General features: G+C 39.6%; 1 protein-coding gene across 1 annotated transcript; it reads left to right on the forward strand.

Moving 5' to 3' along the window:
- The first annotated feature begins 5,407 nt into the window (after window positions 1-5,407).
- On the forward strand, window positions 5,408-22,622 carry usp31 (ubiquitin specific peptidase 31). Its single transcript, XM_062408180.1, has 16 exons — window positions 5,408-6,558; window positions 7,105-7,239; window positions 7,639-7,733; window positions 7,829-7,921; window positions 9,049-9,184; window positions 9,522-9,669; window positions 9,766-9,946; window positions 10,103-10,214; window positions 10,326-10,420; window positions 11,315-11,392; window positions 12,963-13,092; window positions 13,513-13,632; window positions 13,773-13,998; window positions 14,084-14,242; window positions 14,613-14,765; window positions 15,448-22,622. The coding sequence occupies exons 1-16, from the start codon at window positions 6,031-6,033 to the stop codon at window positions 16,911-16,913; spliced, it is 3,855 nt and encodes a 1,284-aa protein (XP_062264164.1). The 5' UTR covers window positions 5,408-6,030; the 3' UTR covers window positions 16,914-22,622.
- Window positions 22,623-24,378: the final 1,756 nt, after the last annotated feature.

The following is a 24,378-nucleotide window of genomic DNA, read 5'->3' on the forward strand; positions in this document are numbered from 1 at the left end:
AAGATAGAGAAAGTGATCCACGCACTGTATGAGTTTGAATGGCAAAACTGTATTGTGAAACACTTGGGTGGTCATAAAGAATATAAAAGCGCTATACAGACCATTTATTTATTATTTATTGGTCACATAAAAGGGGAAATCAGCTCTATTGCAGCAGCAAAGAAAGTCAAAAACTGGCTTCCTTAAAAGTAATGAATATGTACAAATGCAATAAACAATCTAATCTAAATGATGTACACAGTCTAAACAGATAAATAACATATGAGTAATATATATGACAGTCACGCTATGGATAAACCTAAACAGTTATGACATAAAAATGGCTTTCTGGGAGTGTATAATATCTTTTAAGAATTACAGTTTATCTTTTGGATACTTTCTGACCAGGGGCAGGGGATTTGAAAAGACGGAGTTTACATTGTGCACCCGAAGGCATCATTTTACTGTTGCTGAGGGATGTTGCTGAGAAAATCCTCTCAGCTACAAAGGTGAACAAGGTCCGACTGTCAGTCACTGACATCAGTGTACATGTTGTTCTGCTCAATGACAGTATTTCCAAGAAACACTCGAAGGGGACCTACATATATGTAATCATACCACTTAGGAGACAGGAAGTCCTTGAATTTACATCGAAAAAAGTCTGAGTCTGAACAGAAAAAACACAAAGATCGTATATTTTCAGTCCAAAGATTACATAGTGTCACTCGTTGTATGTTAGCGTTGGATATCAACCCTAACAATAATCACAAAAAGAAGGGTAAACAATGATCTCTCCATCCATCCAGAGCAGGAAAGAGAGACTAAGGACACTAAAGACAGAGATGATGTTACATCTAAAAATGTAGGTTACAATATATATATATATATATACCTGTATATAAACCAATGAATCGTCATTAATAATATTATCTTACTTTAGAACGTGGTTGAATAACTGAATGTCATAAATATAAATCAATGTACTACCTTTAAATCTGGGTTAATATAGACAGAGTCACTGCCCAAACGCCTGTTTTACTTTTTACACTGTGTCAACCATTAATCACAGTGTTACAGCCATAGACCATAACCTAATAAGCACGCCATGGTAACCAAAAATAGTACATGAAAGGTAATTAAATGGTAAATCAAAGGTGATTGAAATGGTAAATCAAATTAATACAGAGATAAACTAAAATCCTGGCTTGGATACCTGTTGTGACAATGTGTTCTGCATCAGTCCTTGGTTGGAATGACACTCTGACAGTAATATTTACATAACATGCAAATAAGACCAGATGATGCTCAGTTCGAAGCCCTCGTATTACAGGAAGTGTCAGGCACTTTCTCACTTGTCTGTTTGCACGTTAGGACACACGAGAGGAAGGGCATGTGCACGGATGCTTTAAATAGGCACAGGAGCATTAATTACATGCTTGCCGCGGAGAGGTGTCTCTCTCCAAGCACAGAAATGATTTCACACGTGACCATTATAATCGGAGCTGCAGTCGCCTCCAAGCGAAAAGCTGGAAGGGATCCCTTCATCAGCATCAACAAAGTCAAAGCTTGTCAGCATCCGGTGATTAGGGAGTTCCCTTTTCACTGTTTACCCATGATCTACATAAGAGGAATTTCTGAAGCACTCATTAGGGGATGCAATACAATTTAAACAGGTTATATTGGAGTAAATCTGTTTATGGGAACAATGGGCAAATTCTTGATGCAAACTGCAGATTGATTAAAAGGTTGAGACCCTGTTTTGGGCCTTTTTGTGAAGGTCAAAACAAACGTATAACATATCAGTTGTACATTGGGTAAACACGAAGATATTATTCACAATTAATCCCATAACCACTGATTTTCAGTTCAAAGCCAGTGCTCTTCAATACTTGGTCCTTCATCAGGTAATGGTGGGATATAAACAGCCTCAGCTACTTATTTACAACTTTGTTTTGTATCTCATACTAAACAAAGTTAAAAGAAGGTTAATAGAATGAATTCTCTCGGATTGAGAGAGACTCCTGGGCTTCAAATGAGAGGCGGTAAATACAAAAAAAATAATAATCTGACAACAAGTCCAAAGCTGGAGTCTGGAGAATTACATCAGAGACCTTATCCAATGCACTTCTGAGGAAAAAATAAAAATATACAAAAACAACTCTGATTCGGATATGCTTTGACATCATTTTCAGCAAATTCAAGCAGAAGGCTTTTCCCATATTGAGGGATAAGACACATGCGACCCTTTGCCTTGTTTCCATGGTCACGTCATTAGAGAACTTCCCCAGCTGGCTCCGGCTGCTTGATGTGTCGACTGCGAATAACAAGCGAAAGGTTTTGTTACGCCAGAGGAAAACAAAAGCTACTTTTGAATCTTTCACTCGACCTGAAGTCCTATGACTTAATGGAACCACCGAGGAGGATGTATTTTATTTATTTTTTTAATGTTTTTTTTTATGCATATTATGTTATTTATAAACCAATCAGCTAAGTCGATGCATTTTCTCAGTCATTCAAAGGTTATTCAGTCACTAATAGTAACCATTTGTCTTATTTTTGAAGATACAAGTCAGTACCCTCCATTTTTCTATTCTCTCTAGAGAATATGAGAGATGTTTGTCAGCAGTGAAGAGATGTGAATTTCACAGAGCATCTTGTTATTGTTTCCATCTGCTGTGATTGCATTATTTCGACAGGTGATTTTCTGAATACTCTTAAAGGCCACATTCATCAGCGTGTTCATCAGAAGTCAGGGCTGCACAAAGAAGCGCACAGAGGGAATGATCTTGTTATCAATGGTTTTAATTATGCAAATTGAATTTGGGATAAGTGCTGACGGGTTAAAAAAAATGCACCCACTCGGATTTGACCCGTTTTGTTGTATCGGTGGGGAGCTGCAAAAAGCCTTAGAGGAGGCGGGGCTGACTGAATGTCAGAAGTTTAAAATGACAGAGCGGTGGTGTCAATCTGTTAAACTAAAAATACACCCTAATAACTTTTGACCAGTTTTTCCTCTTATGACTGAGCCACATTCAAAATGGCGCTCGTTTGAATTCCTGTGGTGGACAATATTCACCTTATGGGTTAAGTTTTTCTGTCAATTTGGCAGGATCATGTTTTTATCATATTATTTTTCCATTATGTTTTAACACATATACACACCCACACACCCACAGACACCAACACACACGTGCCTGTGATTACTTTTCGCTGAACCTGCAAAAACACTATTTTGAGACACAGGTAACAAATTTAAAGGGGACATATTATGCCCATTTTACCTCAGTTGATATGGTTGCTTTGGGTCTTAATGAAATGTCTGTAACATATTTTGGTCAAAATGCCACAAGGATCATTTAAAACAGCACCTTTTTACCCTGTCAAAAACAGTCCTCCTCAGATTGACCTGTTTTGAGTGCCCCGCCCCTCTCACCCAAGGCGCAGCCCCTCAGTGGGAGCTTGAGCTGGCACAGCAGTAGGGATGTTTCGTTTGTGAACGATTCGTTCATTTTGAACGAATCCTTACAAGGACTCAGGAGTAACGAGTCCTCTCAAAGAGAGATTCGTTCATTTTCTCGTGCCCAGGCATTGGGACTCTTGCATAGACGGATGCAGGTCACGTGAAAAAGGATCCAAAGACTTGTATCCGGCAGAAGAACAAATCATTGATCCGAAGACTCTGTTGGCAGAAGAACGAAGCATTGATCTGAAGACACGGTCGGGAGGTGAACTATTCGTTCATCTGCCAGTTTTATTTTATTTTATTTAATTTTACTTTAAATTTTCTTTTTTGGGGACCGAGCACTGACAGACACCGACAGACAGTGAGGCCCTATGAAATTGTCAATTGCCAATTCATTTGCCTTAAAAAAAAAGAATCCTTACAATTTCCTTAGACAATAGTCTGTCTGTGCTCTGGCCCTAATAAGTAAAATATCTAAATTTGTGACTCACATTATCACTCAATTGTTTCTAAATTTCTTAACGTAATCCTGTTCTGTATTTACTGGGTGAGGAAATGAGTCTCTATAATGTTTGACCGCAGATAGATTTAAAAAAAGAAGTGCAAAATCAATATGTTGTTTTTCAAACTAACTCTCCGTGTGATAGCTGTGGGTGAATTTCCTCCTTTATTTACATCTTCTCCACACACTTAACTGAAAATAGGAAACTTGTTATGATGTCTGTTCAGAAGGATGATTCATCTTGATTAAAATGCTCTCACCCTTTCGAGTCCATCGCACGTACCCTGGCGTCAAGACAGCAATATCCTGTGGTTCCAACAATCACATGTGCAAAGCTGTGGACATTGAAATGATTTAGTATCATATTTACACGTCATAGACACATATTACAAACATAATGTCAGGAATGTTACATGGATACACGCAGTACCTGTAAATATTAGTGAGTGAGGTACTCAGGTATTATTAGACACCTCTTTGTACATATGGATCATGCAGTCTACAGCCTTTCCCTCAGTTTCTTCTTCATTTCTCATGACTCTTGTGCCTCCCTCAGGCAGGAGAGTGAACTGACTGGCTCTAGCTCTGAGAAGAGCCATCACTAGTAACTTTATTTTTTTACACCGTTTGCCCCCTACTTTAAATTAAACTTGTAATATTCTCATCCTCAATTTAACCTCAGGTAGCTTGGAAATGTCTTCCACAGCCACATTATCACCAAATTTAAAAAAATGTACAACTTACTGCTTCAAAACGTGATGCTCGCTGGTTTCCCACAGTTTCACTCAAATTATTCAGCTATATATGAAAGGGCAGGTTGTGGCTGCCTCTACTATTATACAGCACGTGTGGTTGCCTTTTTAGAAAATTTATATAGAGCCTACATTTGAAAAGCAGCAATGAATGTCTTAAAAAGTGGTTTTCTGCGCAGGATAGTGCACGTTTGTTTTATAGTGGTGCATGTAATTCATCAGTTTCCACAATTCACTCATAATGGGAACAAGGCTGTCCTAGCCAGATAAATGTTTGCGTCCTATAGGTTAAAACTCCAGGGCACATAATTATAATAAGTTTCAAATAAGTTTAAGATTGTAATGCAAAGTCAGAACAAGGACCCACTCTATTTATAGTATATAACCGTTAGAGGCCTATTCTGTGATGCTAATATGAAACCTTCAAATTTTTATTTTGGGTTAATTTGTGTTTTATTTTTATGTTTTGATATTCAGACTCATGGACTGTCCTGCTTCTGGTAACAAGTGCCACTTTCTTAAAGTTACAGCTTTATACTGGGACGTTAGTCATAGTCAGTATGCACCCCTTATATAATATAATATAATATTTTAATGTCCATAATATAACACAGGGCTGGCGGCTGCTCTGGCTCCAGCCCAATAGGGGGCGCCTGTGTAGCGGCAAACTAGCCGACCAGCTGCCAACACAAACAAGAAGAAGAAGAAGAAGTGAAAACGATATGTGGTATTTTAGCCCGAATGTGCCTCCAAATATGTGAGAAATGTGAGATTTACATCACGTCGGACTCGGTCGCTACTTCAGCTGGAGTTACGTGCACATCATGGCGGACTCTCTGTTTCGGCTGAACGTGGACACGCTCGCTGAAGGAGACTGTCGCTGTCTCTGCGGCTCTTGTTATTGTATCTGGCGCTAGCATTAGCCCGGGTAGCTAACACCGCTGTCTTCGCTTTCGACAGATCCGATGTTGATTCATTGCTGTGGGGCAGGAAGTTGAACCGCTAGGATCAAGGTAATTTCAGACATTGGCGGCCGTCGGAGGAATGCTCACGCTTTTTACGTAACGGGTCGCAGTCGCTACATTGCGGTGTACGAGATGCTGACGTTAATTTACAAGTGAAAAGAAACATCTGATGCGTGTCTGCGTTATAAGAGGATACCTTTATTAAAATGTGATCGCCAGCTGATATTCGTTTCCACGTCTTTAACGGTACCTCGTGGACGGTATTGCTGTGTAAACATTCCGGGATGGAGCTGCATGTGGGAGCCGCTGTGATGGATCTCGCCCGGCGCATCACAGACATTTGACTTGTTCGCCTGTCACAGAGAAATCATGTCTTGCAAAGAAGCCAACAAGGACAAGAAGTCGAGCTTCAGCAAGAAGCTGTTCAGGCGAGGCTCTGTGCGATCCGTGGGCAGTTTCATGAGCAGATTCCTGAGGACCCTGACAGCCTTATCCCACTATGGATCGGAAGTACAAGCAGAGGATGACAAGGACGATGGAGGGTTCTCCACGTTCAAGCCTGGGAGCAAAGATGTGCCCATGGACGATGGGGACATGGGGGGGTTCCTGTCCGGAGACAGGGTCCCCGGGGTGTCAGGGCTCAAGAACCACGGGAATACCTGCTTCATGAATGCCATCCTGCAGTGCCTCAGCAACACCGAACTCTTCGCTGAGTACCTGGTTCTGGAGCACTACAAAGGCGAGGAGGGGGAGGACGGGGACAGACCGAAGACTAATGGCCTACACCTGCAGAGGAAGGGACCCCTGGCCAAAGGAGAGGTCACAGAGCAGCTGTCGGGACTTGTGCGGGCTTTATGGACGTTTGAATACACCCCACAGCACAGCAGAGACTTCAAGGTAAGAGGGGCATGAATGATCACACCAGGCAAGTTGCTGTCACAAGTGGGTCATTAAGAATAACTGTCATTGCACACTGAAGAAACTACTTCAGGTGACACAAACTAATTACACTATTTTTTTTACTATATTTTTTTTTCCAAATCAAAGTGGTCAATTATGGTAAATCTAACTTGTTAACTTTCATTTGAACCAACCTTATTCATTTGCGTTAGAGTAATTATGTAAAGTTGATGAATCAGAGAAGACAGTCACAGCTAATTTCCGTTAAGTAAATTCAGTAAAATAATTTATAACGATAATTATTTATTTAAATGCCATTGGTGGTAAACACAATATCTGCATCATGATTCTTCACAGGAACCCTTTGTGGATGTAAGACATTATAAGACATTTGTGTTGTAAAATCATCTGTAATGTCTCTTCACATTGATTCAATATCTGTGGAAACCATGTTGACAATAACACATTTCCTGCTGCTGCTAATGTAACATTTTTTGTAACCTAGCAGGCGTTGTAACCTTTGTGTTGCACCTTTTGTTGCAGAACGCGGTGTCAAAAAATGCCACTCAGTTTAAAGGGAACTCTCAGCACGATGCTCAGGAGTTTCTGCTGTGGCTGCTGGACAGAGTGCATGAGGACCTCAACACAGTCAACCCCAACAGCAGGCCCGCTATAAAGGTGAATAAAGATGTCTGGTGTGCGTTTGTTGGAGGTTCCTCTAATCCTCTGTTTTTCTTTCAAACCCATTTACTGTGTGTGGTTGCGTTGATGAATGAATACTTTTCCCCAAGTTGCTCAGTCGCTGCTCAGCCACACACCTGTAATTTGCTGCCTTGCATTTTATTTCACAGGTGTTCCAATCATTTCTGTGACTCAGTGTTTCTCACGAATGACTTGCTCTCAGAGTGCAGTTGAACCAGACTTGCCTTGTCTTGTTTCGACTTGGTTCAATGGTACAAGTGAAAAACAACAGAGCATGTGAAGGGTTTCTGGCTTTAATGCTAGATTAGGAAACATGAGAGTCCGTTTTTCTCGTGACTTTTAAATCTGACTCATAAAACCTGTTTGTTTGTTCAGCCCCCTATTGAAGAAGACGATGAAAGCATAGATGAGCCTTCTCTACCTCTCTCTGCTGGCTCGTTCGTACAAGAACTGTTCCAGGCTCAGTACAGGTAGGTTTCTTGGCCTGCAGAAGTCCTGAGCTTTTTTAATTTTTACAGTATGCCCATGGTATTTGCTATAGTAAGAGATTTTATATTCCAAACAGGTCGTCTCTAACCTGCCCACATTGCCAAAAGCAGAGCAATACGTTCGATCCCTTCCTCTGCATCTCCTTACCGATCCCACTCCCACACACACGGTGAGTGCACACCTGAGCTGGGCTACAGCTTTAAAAAAAATTGCAGTATGTTTGTTCTGCTTCCTTTTCTATTATATAAGCAAACAAAGTGTGTAGAAGTTTTTCAACAAGGTGACACCTTTCATTGATGTGTGTGTCGACAAGTTCACAAGGACCTCAAGCAAAAACCTCTGTGTGGGTGGTTAAGGAAGAATGTAACCTGGTTTGTTGTTGAGGGTGTAGTGGGAGCAACAGTTCCCTCTGCCCAGTCACAATGTAAAACTAACTTTTTACATTACTCCACAATAACACACCTATTATAACTTTTCATTGACAGTATATTTACATATTAAGGGCTGTGTATCGCCACTGATTTCCCCAATAGTTATGTAGGTCGGTCACAATAACAAATTGTTGGACAATATTTCCTCCCAGAAGTTATTTCGATAAATTGTATTATTGCTCAACTATTTTAACCACTGATGCGTATAATTATTATATTATTGCATAATCATGCTAGTCCACTTTGTCAAAGGGCAATTAACCTATTTCTAAATAGTATTCAGTCTGACATTTGAATGAGAATATGATTTAGAATGTTTAAATGAATATTAACCACAGACAACCAAAACAGTAAATAAAACAGACTCTCTGGTTCTGTTTACAAAATTTGCTGCAGCTCAGTCTCCACATGGTATATGCTACCAGCTTATTAAACTGGATGGTGATTATTTAGATGAGCTTTAGCTTTGCATCGTAGTGTGTTTGTCACATTTCCAATGTGTTTAAGTATGAGTCTAAGTAAACTTCAGTTCTGTTCAGGTCCTTATAGCTTGTGATGAGTGACTCCATCCAATACAGGGACACACCGGACTAATGTTTGGCGCACTGCTGCGACCAAGGACCATTTTTAGTCTCAGTTAACAGATTTTGGACGCATGTGCCCTCGGGAGCAGACGTAGAATTTTTAAAGCAACATAACAGTGTGTTCATTTTAGGCTTTGTGCAATGCAGGTAATAAAAAGGAAAGAAATATAACAAAATCTTTGTTGTTGTTTTGGAGAGCATATGTCAAGATGTCATTGTGGTTATAGTATAACAAAAATAAGCCAAACATGTCTAGTAAATGATTACCCTCTCTTTGCCAGGCCCCTGTACGTGACAGTGGTCTACCAGGGGAAGTACTCTCACTGTATGAGGATTGGAGTTGCTGTTCCCCTCAACAGCACTGTCTATCGCCTCCGAGATGCTGTGTCACGTGAGACCAAGATCCCAATGGACCAGGTGACATTTCTACCACTTATTAGCTCAGGGTCTGCCACAGTGAGAGTGTTTTACAGTCACACAGCGAGGCTGCACCAGGTTTCTCTTAGAGCGAGCTCAATACACTGTTGGAGAGGAAACGATTTAATATACACATTTGTCCTGAGGGCAGGAACGACTGAGTGCTAACATTGATGAAAAGCAAAAGGGTGAAAACGCCATGAGAGTAAATGTCACCGACAGCCAAGGTGGGATAAGAAGTGATCTTGAGATGTCTGTTTATTGGGAAAAATAATAGGAAAGCAATTTCATATTGGAGTGGTACATATGTTTAGATTTGTGTTTCTTCTTTTTTTAGTTTGTTTTGACTGAAATGTACTTTGATGGCTTCCATCGTTCATTTTGTGATGACGACGATGATCTGGAGATCATTCAAGAGAGCGATTCCATCTTTGCCTTTGAGACACCAGAGACCTTCAAACTGGAAAATTTACGCACAAAAAGAGGTGACGCTTTCGTCATATTTCGCAAATGTTCTTCGTTTTCAAATGACACTATTGGAACGGAATCTAACCAGACTTGCCTTTTGAATCTTATCACAGGAAGTCTCCTTGCAAACCTGAACCACAACAACTTGAAGTATGGGACTGAAATCAGCAGGACTTCATCATTCATGCAGGGGGCCATGACTCCTGTTACTGCATCACCCAATAAAAACCTTGGACCAGAAAAAATGATCCTGTTGGTGTGTAACAGAGCCTGTTCTGGTCACCAAGGAAAGAGGTACTACCCTCGAAATACATTCTGTTCTGCGATTGATATTGAATATTTTAAAAGTTTTCTTTTCCTGTAAATAATAAAGATTTGGCTCTCAATATAACACAAATAAAGCATAGAAGATAAATTAATAACTTCTATTTGTGCATTGTGTGGTTTTAGGTTCGGCCTGCCTTTTGTACTGTACATGGAGCGCACTGTGACCTGGGACGGTCTCCAAAAAGAGATCCTGGAGAAAATGCGTCATCTCTTGAGGCCTGGGGTCTATATTCAGGTAGAGGAGCAACAAACAGGCAACGTCCTAAACTGAATGGAAAAAATATGCCATTTCTGTCATATGTACTGGTCTCACAGATTTATTTTTAAATGGTGTCTCTTTGTGCAGGTGGGACCTTTCAGTCTTCGGGTGGTTGGCGTCGTTGGTATAACCTACCTCCTTCCCCAAGATGAGCGACCACTGTGTCACCCAACTGTGGAAAGGTCAGTTTGGATATTTTATGTGATTTGACCAAACGGTTATACAGCAATTAATTTAGAACAAATAAAAAATGATACCTCTCCTAACATAGTATGTGTATGTGCATAGAGTGTTTGATATCATAAATCCCAGGCTATTTACATTATACTTTTCATCTCCATTCATGTTGAAAAGCTGGAAAAACAGCTCAGTCAGATCCAGCCAAACATTTCATCCACTGTGGTGTGGCCAGACAAAGCCACAAAAAAGATATTTGACGCCAGTGTGTGAAATCTGAATGTTTGTGGTGGAGTAGTACAGTAACCTAAGCAAAACTAAATGTCATATTTTTGAGAGCAACTTTCCTCTCCATTTTTTTGCGTTTTTCTGCACAAATGATGTTGATGCAAAACAAAGCAAACACTGTTTACACATGAGCACAGAGGATGAGATAATCTCGCAGAGTAACTGGGTGAGGTCACAATTATATCCACGCACATTAGTTATAGTTCTCTCAGAGACCTGCTTGGATGACATGCCCTAACAGGATTCTTGACAGTTTCTCAACACGCCAGTTTAGCAAGTTTGGCCTATAACCCAAATAAGTTCCCAATAAAAGAGCAAGTTCCAACGTTGCTCGTCCATAAAGGTGTGTGTGAATCAAAGTTAAATCATTCAAGTATAATTACAATCAAATAACTACAAAAGAAACTGCAACAGAAATGTTTTTTGTCAGTTTGTTAGGTCGTTTTTGATTAAAAATTCTCACACTGACCCGTTATTAAATTGCTTGTGCATTGTGCGGCACACAACCACAAAGAGCTTTTCACTGCCCACAGTGACATCAATGACAGAAGATATAAAATCCAATTTATAAATCTCACCTGCCGAAATAACTTCATTTTTTCCCGTCACAGAGCGTACAAGTCCTGTGGACAAGGTGGACCACCACATGTGAAGATAGTGGTCGAGTGGGACAAAGAGACAAAGGACTAGTGAGTGACAATGATTAATTTGTCTGTCTTTAATGTTGTTTCATCTACACACAATTATAGGAAGCTGCATTTGGACATTTGTTTGTTTTAATCTACATTGGGATTACTATATTAAATTCCCAAAACTTTTTTCAGTGAATGTTTTATTTTATTCTAATTTTGTTAAACGTAATTCATTAAATAAATAAAAATATCCACAGCACGATCATAGACATTTGATTATATGAAATAGTCACAAAAAGTCACATAAATTATTATTATTTATAGAAATTTGTGCTGCAGTCATGTTGCAGCACCTGACCTAAAAACTGTGTTCAAAAGAAGTCAACGTTTTCTGCTGTAAGACTTGTACTTGAGTCTTGACAGGGGGGGGGGGGGTCATGAGGCATCACGAGGGTGGCCACAAACGTGTTATGGTTGGTGTCCATTGGCCTTACTCTAATATGCGTCAGCCATGATAGAGAAAGGAGAAACAGCCAAGAGTCTGCGACGTCACAAAGCCAAAATGTTGCAACATTTTAATCCTTAACATGTCATCATTGTCATCCAACCCTCACAACTGTTTCTCAACATTTAGTCACTGCTTATTGCCACACTTATTACTTGCCACAGTCACAAACTTTAGGTTGCACATGTGTCACTGCACCTTCCTCTGTCTGTTAAACACAGTTCTAAAGTTAAAGGTGAGGCAACATTTTACTAAAATTGACATTTAACATTCAGTGATTCATTGTTTGAAACGACAAAGCACTACAACACCTCAAACAAAGGCTGGTTTACAAGACTCTCCCTCCTCGAAGCTCTTGAATGTACCTCCCACTATTTTCCCTTCACACAATTTCCTTTCGTAATATAAATGTCTGCAGTTCCACCTACACAATCAACACGTCTGCTTTTATCCCCTCACTTAAGCTATTTACTTTGTGTGGTTAATACACACATGCATACTTCTTCAGACGTCAGGGCCTGACAACACTTTCCATGGCAGAGATGTGCAGAACATAGCTTGTGATCGAATCCCTTCATTCATTTATAGAGTTCAGTGCGACAACTCATGTTTGAAAAGTTGATTTCAGCAGCAAAACCTAGAGAGTTTGATCTTTAATACCCTCGTCGCAGTCGACAGTTTGAATCTGGCATCGATACGGATGCAGGGCAGCAGAGGCGTTAACAAAGGGAGCTATCGAAAATCTTTGCAGCTTAAATAGATCACCATATTGGGAGTGTGTGTATTATAGAGGTTTGTGGAGAGTGAGGTATGTCACATGATTACAGCGGTGCAGCTCGAGTTGGCGGCCGGAACAAGCTCGCAACCGTTCCTCCATTTATTGTTTGTGCAGGTATTTGTCAGTGATGCCATTCCAAGCCTATTTAGTGCTGCTGCTCTTCCCAAATCTCACAGTGTCACAGTATTATTATCAAAAGTATGACTATCTAGAAAAAACATGCATTATTGTAATCTTTTAAAACAAATAATTTAGAAAAAGGAAAACACACAAAATCTCGAGGCAGTTTCCTGCGATCCTCATATGACTAAACTGTTGAATGACTGTGCTTCATACTCCCACAGTCTGTTTGGACACATTGAGGAGGAGTACATTCCCGATGCTGAGAGTGTGTATCTGCACAGAGAACATCATCACCAGCCGCAGGCCTGCACCCTCGCTCAGTGCTTTCAGCTCTACACGAAGGAGGAGCAGGTAACATTTCGATCAGGCTTACAGCTGGTACATGCATACTAATACACACGGCCCATTACTGCAGGGTCAGTAGTTTGACATGATTAAATTAATCTTAGCTTGGCCTCTGCATATATCAGTGGTATATTTTGAAGTATAGCCTCAAGGCTCCTCCCCGATGGTTTATTATTATTCTCCAAAAATGTAAAAAAGCCTTTCACTTGTCTGGATCTTACCATTTATTTGACTTATTTGACTAATGCCATGTTTGGATTCTGAGCATGGACCTACACAAACATAGTGGTTTAACTTGCCTGGGAATGTTCTGGAGGAGACCGGAGAGCAGTAAGTGGAAAACTTGGGGCCTCCTATTACAGGCAGTGTGGTCAGAGCTCGTCCTTGATGACTGTTGATCGGTGTGTGTGTGTGTGTGTGTTTCAGCTGGCCCCAGACGATGCCTGGCGCTGTCCCCACTGCAAGCAGCTGCAGCAGGGCCGCATTAAGCTCAGCCTGTGGACGCTGCCGGATGTACTCATACTCCATCTCAAGAGGTTCAGACAGGTACTTCAGCTCATTTAAATAAATCAAAATGTGACTCAGAATATCTACAGCACCAACAAATATATTTTTGGCACAATGGTCACAGATATCAAACCTCATTTCTTATTTTGGGAATAAACCTAAAATGTGCTTTCTCTAAGGAGGGGGACCGGAGGGTAAAGATGCAGAACATGGTGCGGTTCCCCTTGATGGGCATGGACATGGCACCTCATGTGGTGAAGAGGAGTCAGAGCAGCTGGAGTTTACCTTCCCATTGGTCGCCATGGAGGAGACCCTATGGCCTGGGAAGAAACCCTGATGACTACCTTTATGACCTTTATGCTGTGTGCAACCACCATGGGAATATGCACGGAGGCCACTACACTGGTAATACAGAGTTGTAGGAGTTTAAAGGTGATATATAAAAGTTATCATGAAGTTTTTGCTCATAATCAAATTTTTTTGTGTACAGCTTACTGCAAGAACTCCATTGATGGTCAGTGGTACTGCTTTGATGACAGTGAGGTTACCCCAGTAGCTGACGATGACGTGTGTCAGCAGACGGCCTATATACTCTTCTACCAGAGGAGAACAGTTATTCCCTCCTGGTCGGCCAACAGCTCTGTTGCTGGTCAGTGCCCACTCATATTGTAATGAAAACCTGTGTGAAAGCTAAGTGTAAGTCTAATGCAAGAATTGCATGAATAATACAAAATTGTTGGCAAAAGGTTTTTCTTTTTTGAGGAGTAATAGAAAGAACCTAACATTGTAATGTTCTTTAGTGTGGTGTATTTCCATTGTGCTTTGAAGCCCGGGAACAATAATTGTCTTAATTAGCATAAATCCTTATTCTGTTTCTGAGCAATTATAATTGTAATGTATGTTTTAATGCATCAGCTACCACATGTCCATAGAGCATTTGTCATTTTATCTGAAGAAAATAACTAAGTAGACTGTTTCATCAGGGCTCTAAACAATTAAAATAATTGTCTTTTCCACAGGTTCCACTAGTTCCTCCCTGTGTGACCACTGGATCAACAGGTTGCCTGGCAGCCGGCCTGCCAGCTTGGCCTCTGGAGCCTCGTCCAGACGCACCTCTCTGGCTTCACTGGCCGAGTCGGTTGAGTTTCCAGTGGAACGCAGTGAGGATGATGGTAAGACAGATGCTGATATTTTTTTCCTTCAACTGTTATTATTATATTGTATTACAGATCAGATTGTATATTTATTTATCATGCAGCTTCATTTACATTCTATATAAAAACACTCCTGTCAAATCGGACTCATATTTGAAAGTTTATGCTTTCTAGTCTAGCATCTTTTAGATAATGCTAGATGTTTGCTTACCTAGTTTCTAAATAAAACTTTACAAAGAAAAAAACAATATATGCAAAGCAGACCATTTGTCATAGACCTAAATGATTAAAAGAAATATTTCTCTTGGTATTCAAAGATGGCAGTATTTGTCTTTTTTAAGTCAGAAAAGAGATTTTTAAGAGAAAACAAAAAACAGTAGTGCGAGATAGAAGAAGTCAAACAAGACAACCCGCTCTGCAGAGCCAGAAACCTTGAATTTAAAAATGATGTGAGGCCGATGTTGGCTGAGCTGCTGTTTGTGGTTAATGTAAATGTAGGCTTTATGTAAACCTCCAGAATACAGGGTTAGTATAGTCCCACAAATGTTGGTCCGGCAAATTGGTGTTTATCTGCAGCTTTAACAGATCTCTCAATAGAGAATACATTTTGATTTATTTAATGCATTTAGCTATGCAGCCACCTTTTTTATGTTGAGATCCAAAATAGTCTGTTCTTTCTGAAATAATTCCCTGTTTTTAGGTGGATTCTCGGCCCGCCCTTTTGTGAGGAGCATTCAGCATCAGAGCTTGTCTTCCAGGTCGTCCATCGCTAGTCCTTTAGCCTTCAGTGACAGTGGGGTAAAACCATCTTGGTCTCTTTCTGCGAAGCTTCATATGAGATCCAACTCGCCCTCACGGTTCTCCCTCGACTCTCGATGCTCACCTCCTCTGGAGAGGATAGGAGAGGCCTGCGATGACAAGGTTTCCACTTCGTGTTTTGGCAGCTATAGTCGACATGAACGCTACTTTGGCAGCAGGACGCCATTGTCGATGATGGAGAGCAACTTAAGTGACCAGGACAACAATAAGCAGTTCCTAGACATGGTGTACTGCAGGGCTCCCACTCCAGTGGAAAAGAAGAGCACCAAAAATGAGCCAACTGAAAACAACAACCAGATTACAGCTATAGACCAAAACATACTACCTGCCCAAGCGACGCCCTCCAAAGAACAGAAACGAAAGAGCAGCATTGGAGGATTTGCCTCTAAGGCTGAAACCACAGGCTCCACGAAGAGCACCAGCAAAGTGGAGCAGGAGAAAACTTCCAAAAAACGTTTGTGCTCAACCCAGAAAACCTCCACCCCTGAGACGTCTTCCAGCACACCTGTGAAAGGCAAGAAGGTGGGAAATACTAAAGAAAAGAGTGTAAACGCCAAGAAAAACACCTCAACACCCAGTGGGACTCCCTCTAAAACAAAGGTAGCAATTCAGCCTCTAGACGCAACGCCGCAACATAAGCCATGTGTCCGATCCACACCTCAGTCCTCAGCTTCTCCCTCACCAACTGCAAATAAAAATGCCAGTGTCGCAGAGAAAAGCACTCTGAGTAGTCGTAAACGACTAGTGGAAAGGAGCTACAGCAGGGATTCTATGCACACTAGCCCTCTGGTCAACAATCTCCGAGGCAGCTCAGTAGCTCGCTCTTCGCTCTCTAAGAGTGGGGAATGCAACAGGATTGAAAAGAAATCTGTCAGGAGTTCAAGCAGTAGCTCCTCTGTAACTAGCCTGCGATCACCAAGCGTGTCCACCAAGGACCTACAGCGCAACAGCAAGTCTGAGGAGAAAGGGTTGTCTTTCTTCAAGAGCGCCCTTCGACAAAGGGAAAGCCGCCGGTCGGCTGATTTGGGAAAAAGCTCGTTGCTTGCTAAAAAGTCGTGCAAGCAAAATGGTCAAGCCCAGGAAATCGTTGCTGAGAATGGAAAGGCAGGAGATGCTGTGTCTTCACCAACATCTACTGAGACTAAGTCAAAGACAAAAGAGTCTTCCAAGCCCCCCAGCTCTCTCAGTCGCACTCTACTAAATGTAGGCAAGTCCAAGTCTTCCACTTCTGACGTAAGTCTCAAGTCGCCCACAAAAGGGAAGAAGCCTCTCGAAAGGATGGCATCTTCCCGAAAGCTGTCATCTAGCATGCAATCTCCTGCACGTACAACACAGAGGCCTCAATGATAAACTCATTGTAGTTATATTGAACGTACATATTGCAGCTATTTTTTTTGTGCCTACGTCTCAGAGAGCATCAGATGTATTTGTAAAGAGACACATTGGATGTTGTGGTTGTTTACACTCTCGTTGATTGTAGAGGACTACTTGGTAACAGCATTGGAGTATTTAAAGCTGAACTCAATAAAAAGCACTGTAGCCATTTAAACATTTTTCGGTGGCTAAAACTCCTGGTAAAATTACAGTTCGAGTTATTTGAGTACTTTGTATCGTTACCTGTTACACCTTTAAGAATTGGCAGGGTGATATATGTATTCTGGCATGGATGTTACCTAAGCATGCTATATGCATTCAGCTGTGCAGCAAAACCAGTTTGATCGTGAGCACTCCAAGCCTGTTTGACAGCTGACAGAATCCCCCCATTGCAATCTTGAAATCCAATTATCTTTCCTTCAGAAAAGATCTTTGTTATAGCTACGAAAAATATTCAGGCAGAAAACCTTGGATTGAAATGCAGCTTCTTCCACTTTTAACGATAGGATGAGAGACAGTTTTACCTTGTACACACCAGCAATGCACAGTTTTTCTTGTATAGTAAAATCTTTTTAATTGATAGAGGTTCACATTTTTCATGTGAGATAAAAAATAGCTGGTTGACGATGCCCAAACTTCACTGCTCCTCTATAATGCAAACTAAAAAACAGTGGGAAGAGAACCACAACAGTGATAATGGTCTCTGGACAAATACTGAAACAGTTGTTATGCTCTCACACACAAATGCACTTATACTTTTTTTTCTGTCTTTGTGAGGACATTTTGCATTTCCTAACCCTTACCTTAACCATCACAACTAAATACCTAAACTCAACCCTTACCCCTAAGTCTACCCCTAACTTGAAACCAAGTCTTAACCCACAAAAGAGAGGACTGGCCAATTGTCCTCAATCCACGAGGTCAAACATTCTGGTCCTCACATAGATAGAAATACAATTACACAAAGGGTCTCACTTCATGAGGACAAATATTCAGGTCCTCACAAAGATAGAAATGCAAGTACACACACACACAAAAGAGTTTCATTCCGAAAGACTTGTGACAAAGCATTCATCAAGTTTTCATTGGTTGTTTAAGCTGGTCAAACTGGCCGTTGATCGTTTTAAAACCTGCAGTCTAAACACACACACTGTCTCAAAACACCTCATAGCATTGGTTTACTTCATATTTGTGTTGAGAGTATCTAGGATCAATATGGAATGGCAGTCCAAAAATAATAATCTTCATTGTTAACATTATAAGAGAATTTGTGGAGTACACAGGTAAAATCAGCTCTTAGACCAGACCAAGAATTAGAATTGGTACGAAAAATTGAGGCAAAACTTTATCTTTGTTTAATATTAGTACCTTTTTGACAGAATTGTATTTTATTAGATTCTTATCAAAGTTGAGTGTGTTTCTTTTCCTCAGAAGAGATGGTGTTTTGGAATGAAACCCTTTAAATGCAAAATATAAAAATGTATATATATATAATTATATACATGTTTCTGTACAGATATTGACATAAGTATATAGTATAAACCCCACTTATTTTCCTCTCCAATAGCAACATGAAAATGATCTCAAGCGCCTTTCAGTACTGTACAAATAATTGCCTTTGGCAACATAGTAGTCTACTACTGTATGCATCACTGAGTAGGAATGTTATGTTGTTTGCACTTTGTATAGGTAAAGTAGTTTCCTCTTACCCTGAACAGTTATAGATATATATATATATATATATATGTATATGCATACGTACACAAACTTAATGAATCTCATTTTTAATATGTTGTCTGTACATGATTTCAAGACATATCGTAAAGTAAAGAGTCAATGGGCCTTTAGGCGTGAAATGGTAAAAGGGTACATTCATCTCAAGGTTTCAGGGGTCATCCCTTCATTCCTCCTGGTGCTGTAACAGACCACTGCTGTTCTGGCACTGATGTTTTTAAATGAACATATTTTCAAATCCCGATGTTCAGAACTGTGACCACGTAAACATCAGTGAGCCAGAAACCTGTTGGCAGGGTTTATCATAATAACCTGTGGTACCTCATCGGAGAGGGCCGAGCTTCTTTCTCTTTTCTTCATCAGGCTGAATTAACATGTTGATAATGAGCCAGTTAGTTCATCGTAGATCTTTGTTTGTGTTGTCTGCGAGCAGTCTGAATGGCTGAATTTGATCAACTATCAGGCGCTGCGAGGTTAATGCTAATTTAGCAGTATAATGAAGAGGCAGGTTAGTTTCACTTCGGCTGTAATGATTCTGGCCTGAATCTGAAGCTTTACCATTGTAGAATAAATTGCAATATTCATACAGTAGATACCAGCATAGTGGATGTTTTCAGTGAATGAATGTGGATTTGTCAATACTAAGAAGTTTTTTATTTTAGCGTTAAAATAATCTGCAGTATTTCTCTCAGCTGTTTCTCTGTAGCATAAACCAGGTTTACATTAGTTCTCAGATGGTTTCAGAGGAAATACCACTCCAATTAAAGATTAAGAATGTTATTTAAAAGGTCTGTGAAGGAGTTTTGGCTGATTTAGTTTGTTATTTTACATCACAGGATGTATAAAGTATCTCTGTGCAAAGTGGAGACTTCACCTTATGTCTGGTGACTTGCAAAAGATGGATGGTGTCTTTAATTCTACAGTTTCTAAAGAAAAATGTAGTATTCGTCACTGAAAGATTCACAGCAAACTGTCATTTGGCGAGTAAGAGAGTGATGACTCTTAATACTCAAATTCCACTCAGAAATGTTTTGCTGAAGTTTTATGTGCAAAGAAAAACAAATAGATTCAGAAAAAAAACAGATCATATTTACCGTTACTCCTGCTTGTAGCTTGGTATGTTTCTGAGAAATAATTGAATCAAAATCAACAAACCTGACATGTCAGAGGGTCGAAATAAGAATACTTGTTACCTTTTAGGTGAGGAACACAACTGACATTAAAATATTCTTCCCTGACTTTGAATTATGTGCTGTCCTAATATGACAGTATGGAGAAGTTTAAAAGTTATCTACTGGAGACCTGGGATTGTTTTGTCTGTTCATCAATCGACCTGTAACCAGTTGTCGGAAACTTTCTACGTCCACCATATGAAAAATTGTGTATGTTGTTTAAAAATTCATACACTGTAAAAATGACATACTTATTGTTCAATTGAAGTGGTTTTCCTATAGCTGCTCTTTTATATGTTGTACTCTATCAGGAACACGTGCATGGCACTTTGGATCAAAGCAGGACTATTTTATGTAATTCATGTTTTTCACTCTCGTTTGCTGGTTTTAACGTCAAACTTGAAGAAGCCAGTTCCAACCAAACCCTTTTTGACCCTGTTCCTGAACAGAACTGAATTCTGAGCGCTGCAGCCTATTGCCTTGTTTTCCAACCATTTCACAATTATCCATAAGAGTTTTGATTATAGCCACAGCATTCTTAAAGATTTCTTCTTTACAGCTTGTAAAATTTGATTAGACATGCAGTTTGAGAAGCTCACTGCGGGCAGCTCATGCTGTAGCAACTCTGTGGTATTGTGCACCAATACCAATACCAATGCGAAAGTTCTTAAATTGTTTGATAATTTAATAATATGAATGTCCATATGAATTGTGATACAGCAACATGCATTAATTTCGTGACAAGCAACCTTCCAACCAGTAGCTTTTAATCATTACAAAAACCTACTCTAAGATTTCTACTTATACCAACATACTAGTGGTAAAGCAATAATCCAGCAATCATCTCGTTGATTGATGTGCATCAGTTGGAGGAGGGGAGCTGAGGTTTTACAAAAACCTGCAATATGATTGATTTTGAGAGCTCAAAATCCCATTTAAAACCAGACGAGTACTGTGCTTCAAATGAGTACTTTACCATTCCATTCTTCCAAATGCGTATCTGTCACAACAAGATGTCAAAAATCAATGCGAGATGTAACAGAAAAGCATTTTAATACGATTTTTCACTCTCTCCCCTCACTGCAGTTCCTCACTTTACACATTGTCGATGTACAGAGTTGATAATGATTAAGGGAAAGCAGTATTTGCATGAAAACGCTATTGCATGCATTTCATTGACTATGCAAGAGTCTGCAGCTGTGTACAGTAGTAGGCAGAGCATGGCCGGTATATTCCAACGCTTCATTTGCACACAACTACGTATGTTTTGAAAATGTATAGTATCTCATCTTTCCGATAAAGGGAAAAAACGTTGCCTATATGGAAATCTATTTAATGCCCTCATTTCCTATAGCATTCTAACATTTAATTTGTATGTGTATTTTTTCCTCATTATCTTGTGTTTTGTTTATTTCTGCTGATCTGTGCTCTCTGGGTGCTCCTACTACACTGGTAGGTTACGCTCTTTGTTTTTGTTGACAAGATGTTAAATATTTACTGTTGTACTCCAGCAGAGACAACACTAAGGATGCGATAATCTCTATGCGGCTACTGCATAGCCTAATGTATGTATGTATTGTGAAAAGGCCTTCCATTATTTCACTTCAGTGGAAACGGTTTGTGAACCTGTTTAGAACAATGGCTGCGTCAAAGATGTGGTCGGTCTCTTATGTAGGCAACTCAAACAAATGAGTATATATAAATGGCTAAATGCAATAAAGATAGAAAGCAAATTTATAGTTTTATATTACACTATGTAATGAACAATCATGATGTGATTTTTATTCTTTTTTATTTCCAAGAAGGCAGTTAATCAGTAAACTTTTGAATGATCTAAAGCGGTGCCACTCTTTTGTTTCTGATAACTGGTGAACTGGGGATAAAACAATCACTCTAGTTGTTAAAATGCAAACAGGCTTCTCAGAAGAAGTCCATCATGTGCAAACTGTTTTTAATATTTTACCACCTTAAATCAAAGTTGCAATAACCACTGAAAGTGAGAAACATTTGAGCCACAGATTTAGGTTTCTTCTGTAGATTGTGTGGTTCAATAGCAACACTGGGTGGACAGTTGTTGAGAAGACTCAAAATAATTTTAATTTGATGAATGTATATATATTTTTTTAGGGCATAAAGACGAGGCTTTCAAGGACATCTGTCAAATGTAAACACTACAAACTGATAATATTGAAACTTTACGGGAACCTTAAGGAAACAAATTGTAACGGTTATTTTGTATCTGGATAGTACAGAAACTAAACAGCTGTAAAATGAATGAATGTCATGAGTCTCTTTTTTTTTAAAGATTACATTAAGGACATTAGTGCTAAATGCACAGCACATCTCTGCTTTGACCTTTTTTTTTATATCTTTTACTTGTTCTTTTTGTAATGTATCGTTCTGGAGCATTTTGTAAAATACATAATGTTGCATTTATTGTGAATTCTTTTCTTATTAAGGCCATCTTGCTGTATTAAGTTCATGAGGATATTATCGAAATCTGCATTATTTGAACAGGGCGATTGTTTGTTTTATATAATTTTCCAGTAGGGCCTCTGTTACATTTTTCTTGTTTATCTTTATTTGTTAGGCAAACTGTTAATTGAGTAGTTTAAAGTTCATCAGTGTCAGAGTCTTCTGTGTTAATTTATTTCTCTTTTTTTATCATATATATGCACTTTTTTATTATAATATCTCCAAAAGACAAATGTGTATATACTATGTTTAGCCATGCAAGTAAAAAATAAAAAATCTGATTAAAAATACTGAAACTGTTTGTGTTGAGTTGTCCTTGTTCTTACACTAGAGGGAGCTTTAATCTAACAAATCGGCCCTCAGCCTGACCTCATACACGCATGCAGTTATGGAAACTGTTGGTTTACGTGGACTCACTTGTGCAGCATTGAAACTATAATAGAACCTCGAAGGTATAGGGTGCACAGTTGTGTTTTATTGTATCACAACATCAGATTTTTGAGAAAAACCTGTTTATCTCACCTCGAGCCAGTAATACGTGAAACCAGTCAATAGTGGCCTCAGTTTCAAATTTAAAAGACTGTTCAGGTTTGTCACAATTTGTACTTCAGCAGCTTAAGACGTACTATGAGGGCATTTTTATTCTAACCCTCAAATATCCAAACTCTATTCTGTTTAGAACCAGTTGGAGTTTGTAAACAAAGTTTACGAGCAGCACACAGATCTACTGCGTTTTCTAGCTGCTGCCGACTGCATATTATCTGAGACCTCAAGGCTGCGCGGTACATGAGCAGCTCTAAATTTCTCAGCAGGATTATTATTTGAGGCTTTTCCCCGGCTGCAGAATATAGAGATGCAGGAGCTTGGATTTGCAGATGCAAGCACGTCTGAGATCAGTTTGTAATGGAAGACAGCGTCCACTTGACAGAATTTAACACCTTAACCTACAACGACAGAGAAACATCTGCTGCTCGGGTGAAAAGTGAATGCTGGGTTATTTATTTGTCTTAACGCAAAACAAAAAGTTAATTAATGATCTCGAGAGAATAATGGGACTATTCATTTGAATAGTTTGTCTCAACTGAGATGATGTTATGTTTTACATCTGTAAAAATAATCAAATGATGATCAATCAAATAATCAATAAATCAATTATTTGATTGACCATCCTGTTTTAAAATTCAAACAAATACATAGAGATCAATACAAAAATGAGGCATTTTTCAAAATTGTATTTTCATATATGTGATTGTTACTCTATGTATTATTATTGAGATGATGGATCTCTACTTGAATGGGATTTTACCGAATGTTCATTTTAAAGATGATGGTATGTTTGATGTGAGACGTCTAAATCTGTAAATTAACTAGTAACTATTGCAGAAGTAGCATTATGCTACTAACAGATAATGAAGTATTGTTTTACCTCGATGTGTAGTGGAGTACAAGTTGTTCAGTCCTTCAGCATTTAAGTATTTAGTTAATTTTCATAGTAAGTGAACTTTAGTTCTGATCAAGCAGGTGACTCACCAGGAGGCCGGTAACAACTTCTCCATTCTACACATGAGAGTCAGATATCCCAGCTTTTACAGTTCAGTGTAACACATGAGTTGTAGAACATAATCAACAGCTGCTCACATACAGTCGTCTTTGCGGGCTGTTCAAGTCACTTCAGTCCCTTGTATTATGATGTATATGATTGGCACCATTATGTCGTTGCTATGAAACAGGGCAGCCAGTCACCTCACATGAATTATTAGAGTTTTTCTGCCAAGGACGTCATTTACTTTTATTCCTCAGCTCTTTTAAATGGAGTCCCCCCCCCCACCCACACACACACACTGACACACAGTACAGTGGGGTTACTTTAGCAATTCGCCTGTGGTTTTATCTCCTTTGTCCCCTCTTCTGACTCCACCTCAGAGAGTGCAGAAAAATCGATGGGCATTGATTTTAGGGAGGGTGGAGAAAGAGGTTGGAATTCAAGGGAAGGAGCAGGGGGGAGACAGTGACAGAGAGGTACTGGCGGAGAGGTGCGAGACCCTACGCGCAATATG

This window comes from Platichthys flesus, chromosome 16 (assembly GCF_949316205.1).
Source record: "Platichthys flesus chromosome 16, fPlaFle2.1, whole genome shotgun sequence".
Taxonomy (NCBI): Eukaryota; Metazoa; Chordata; class Actinopteri; order Pleuronectiformes; family Pleuronectidae; genus Platichthys; species Platichthys flesus.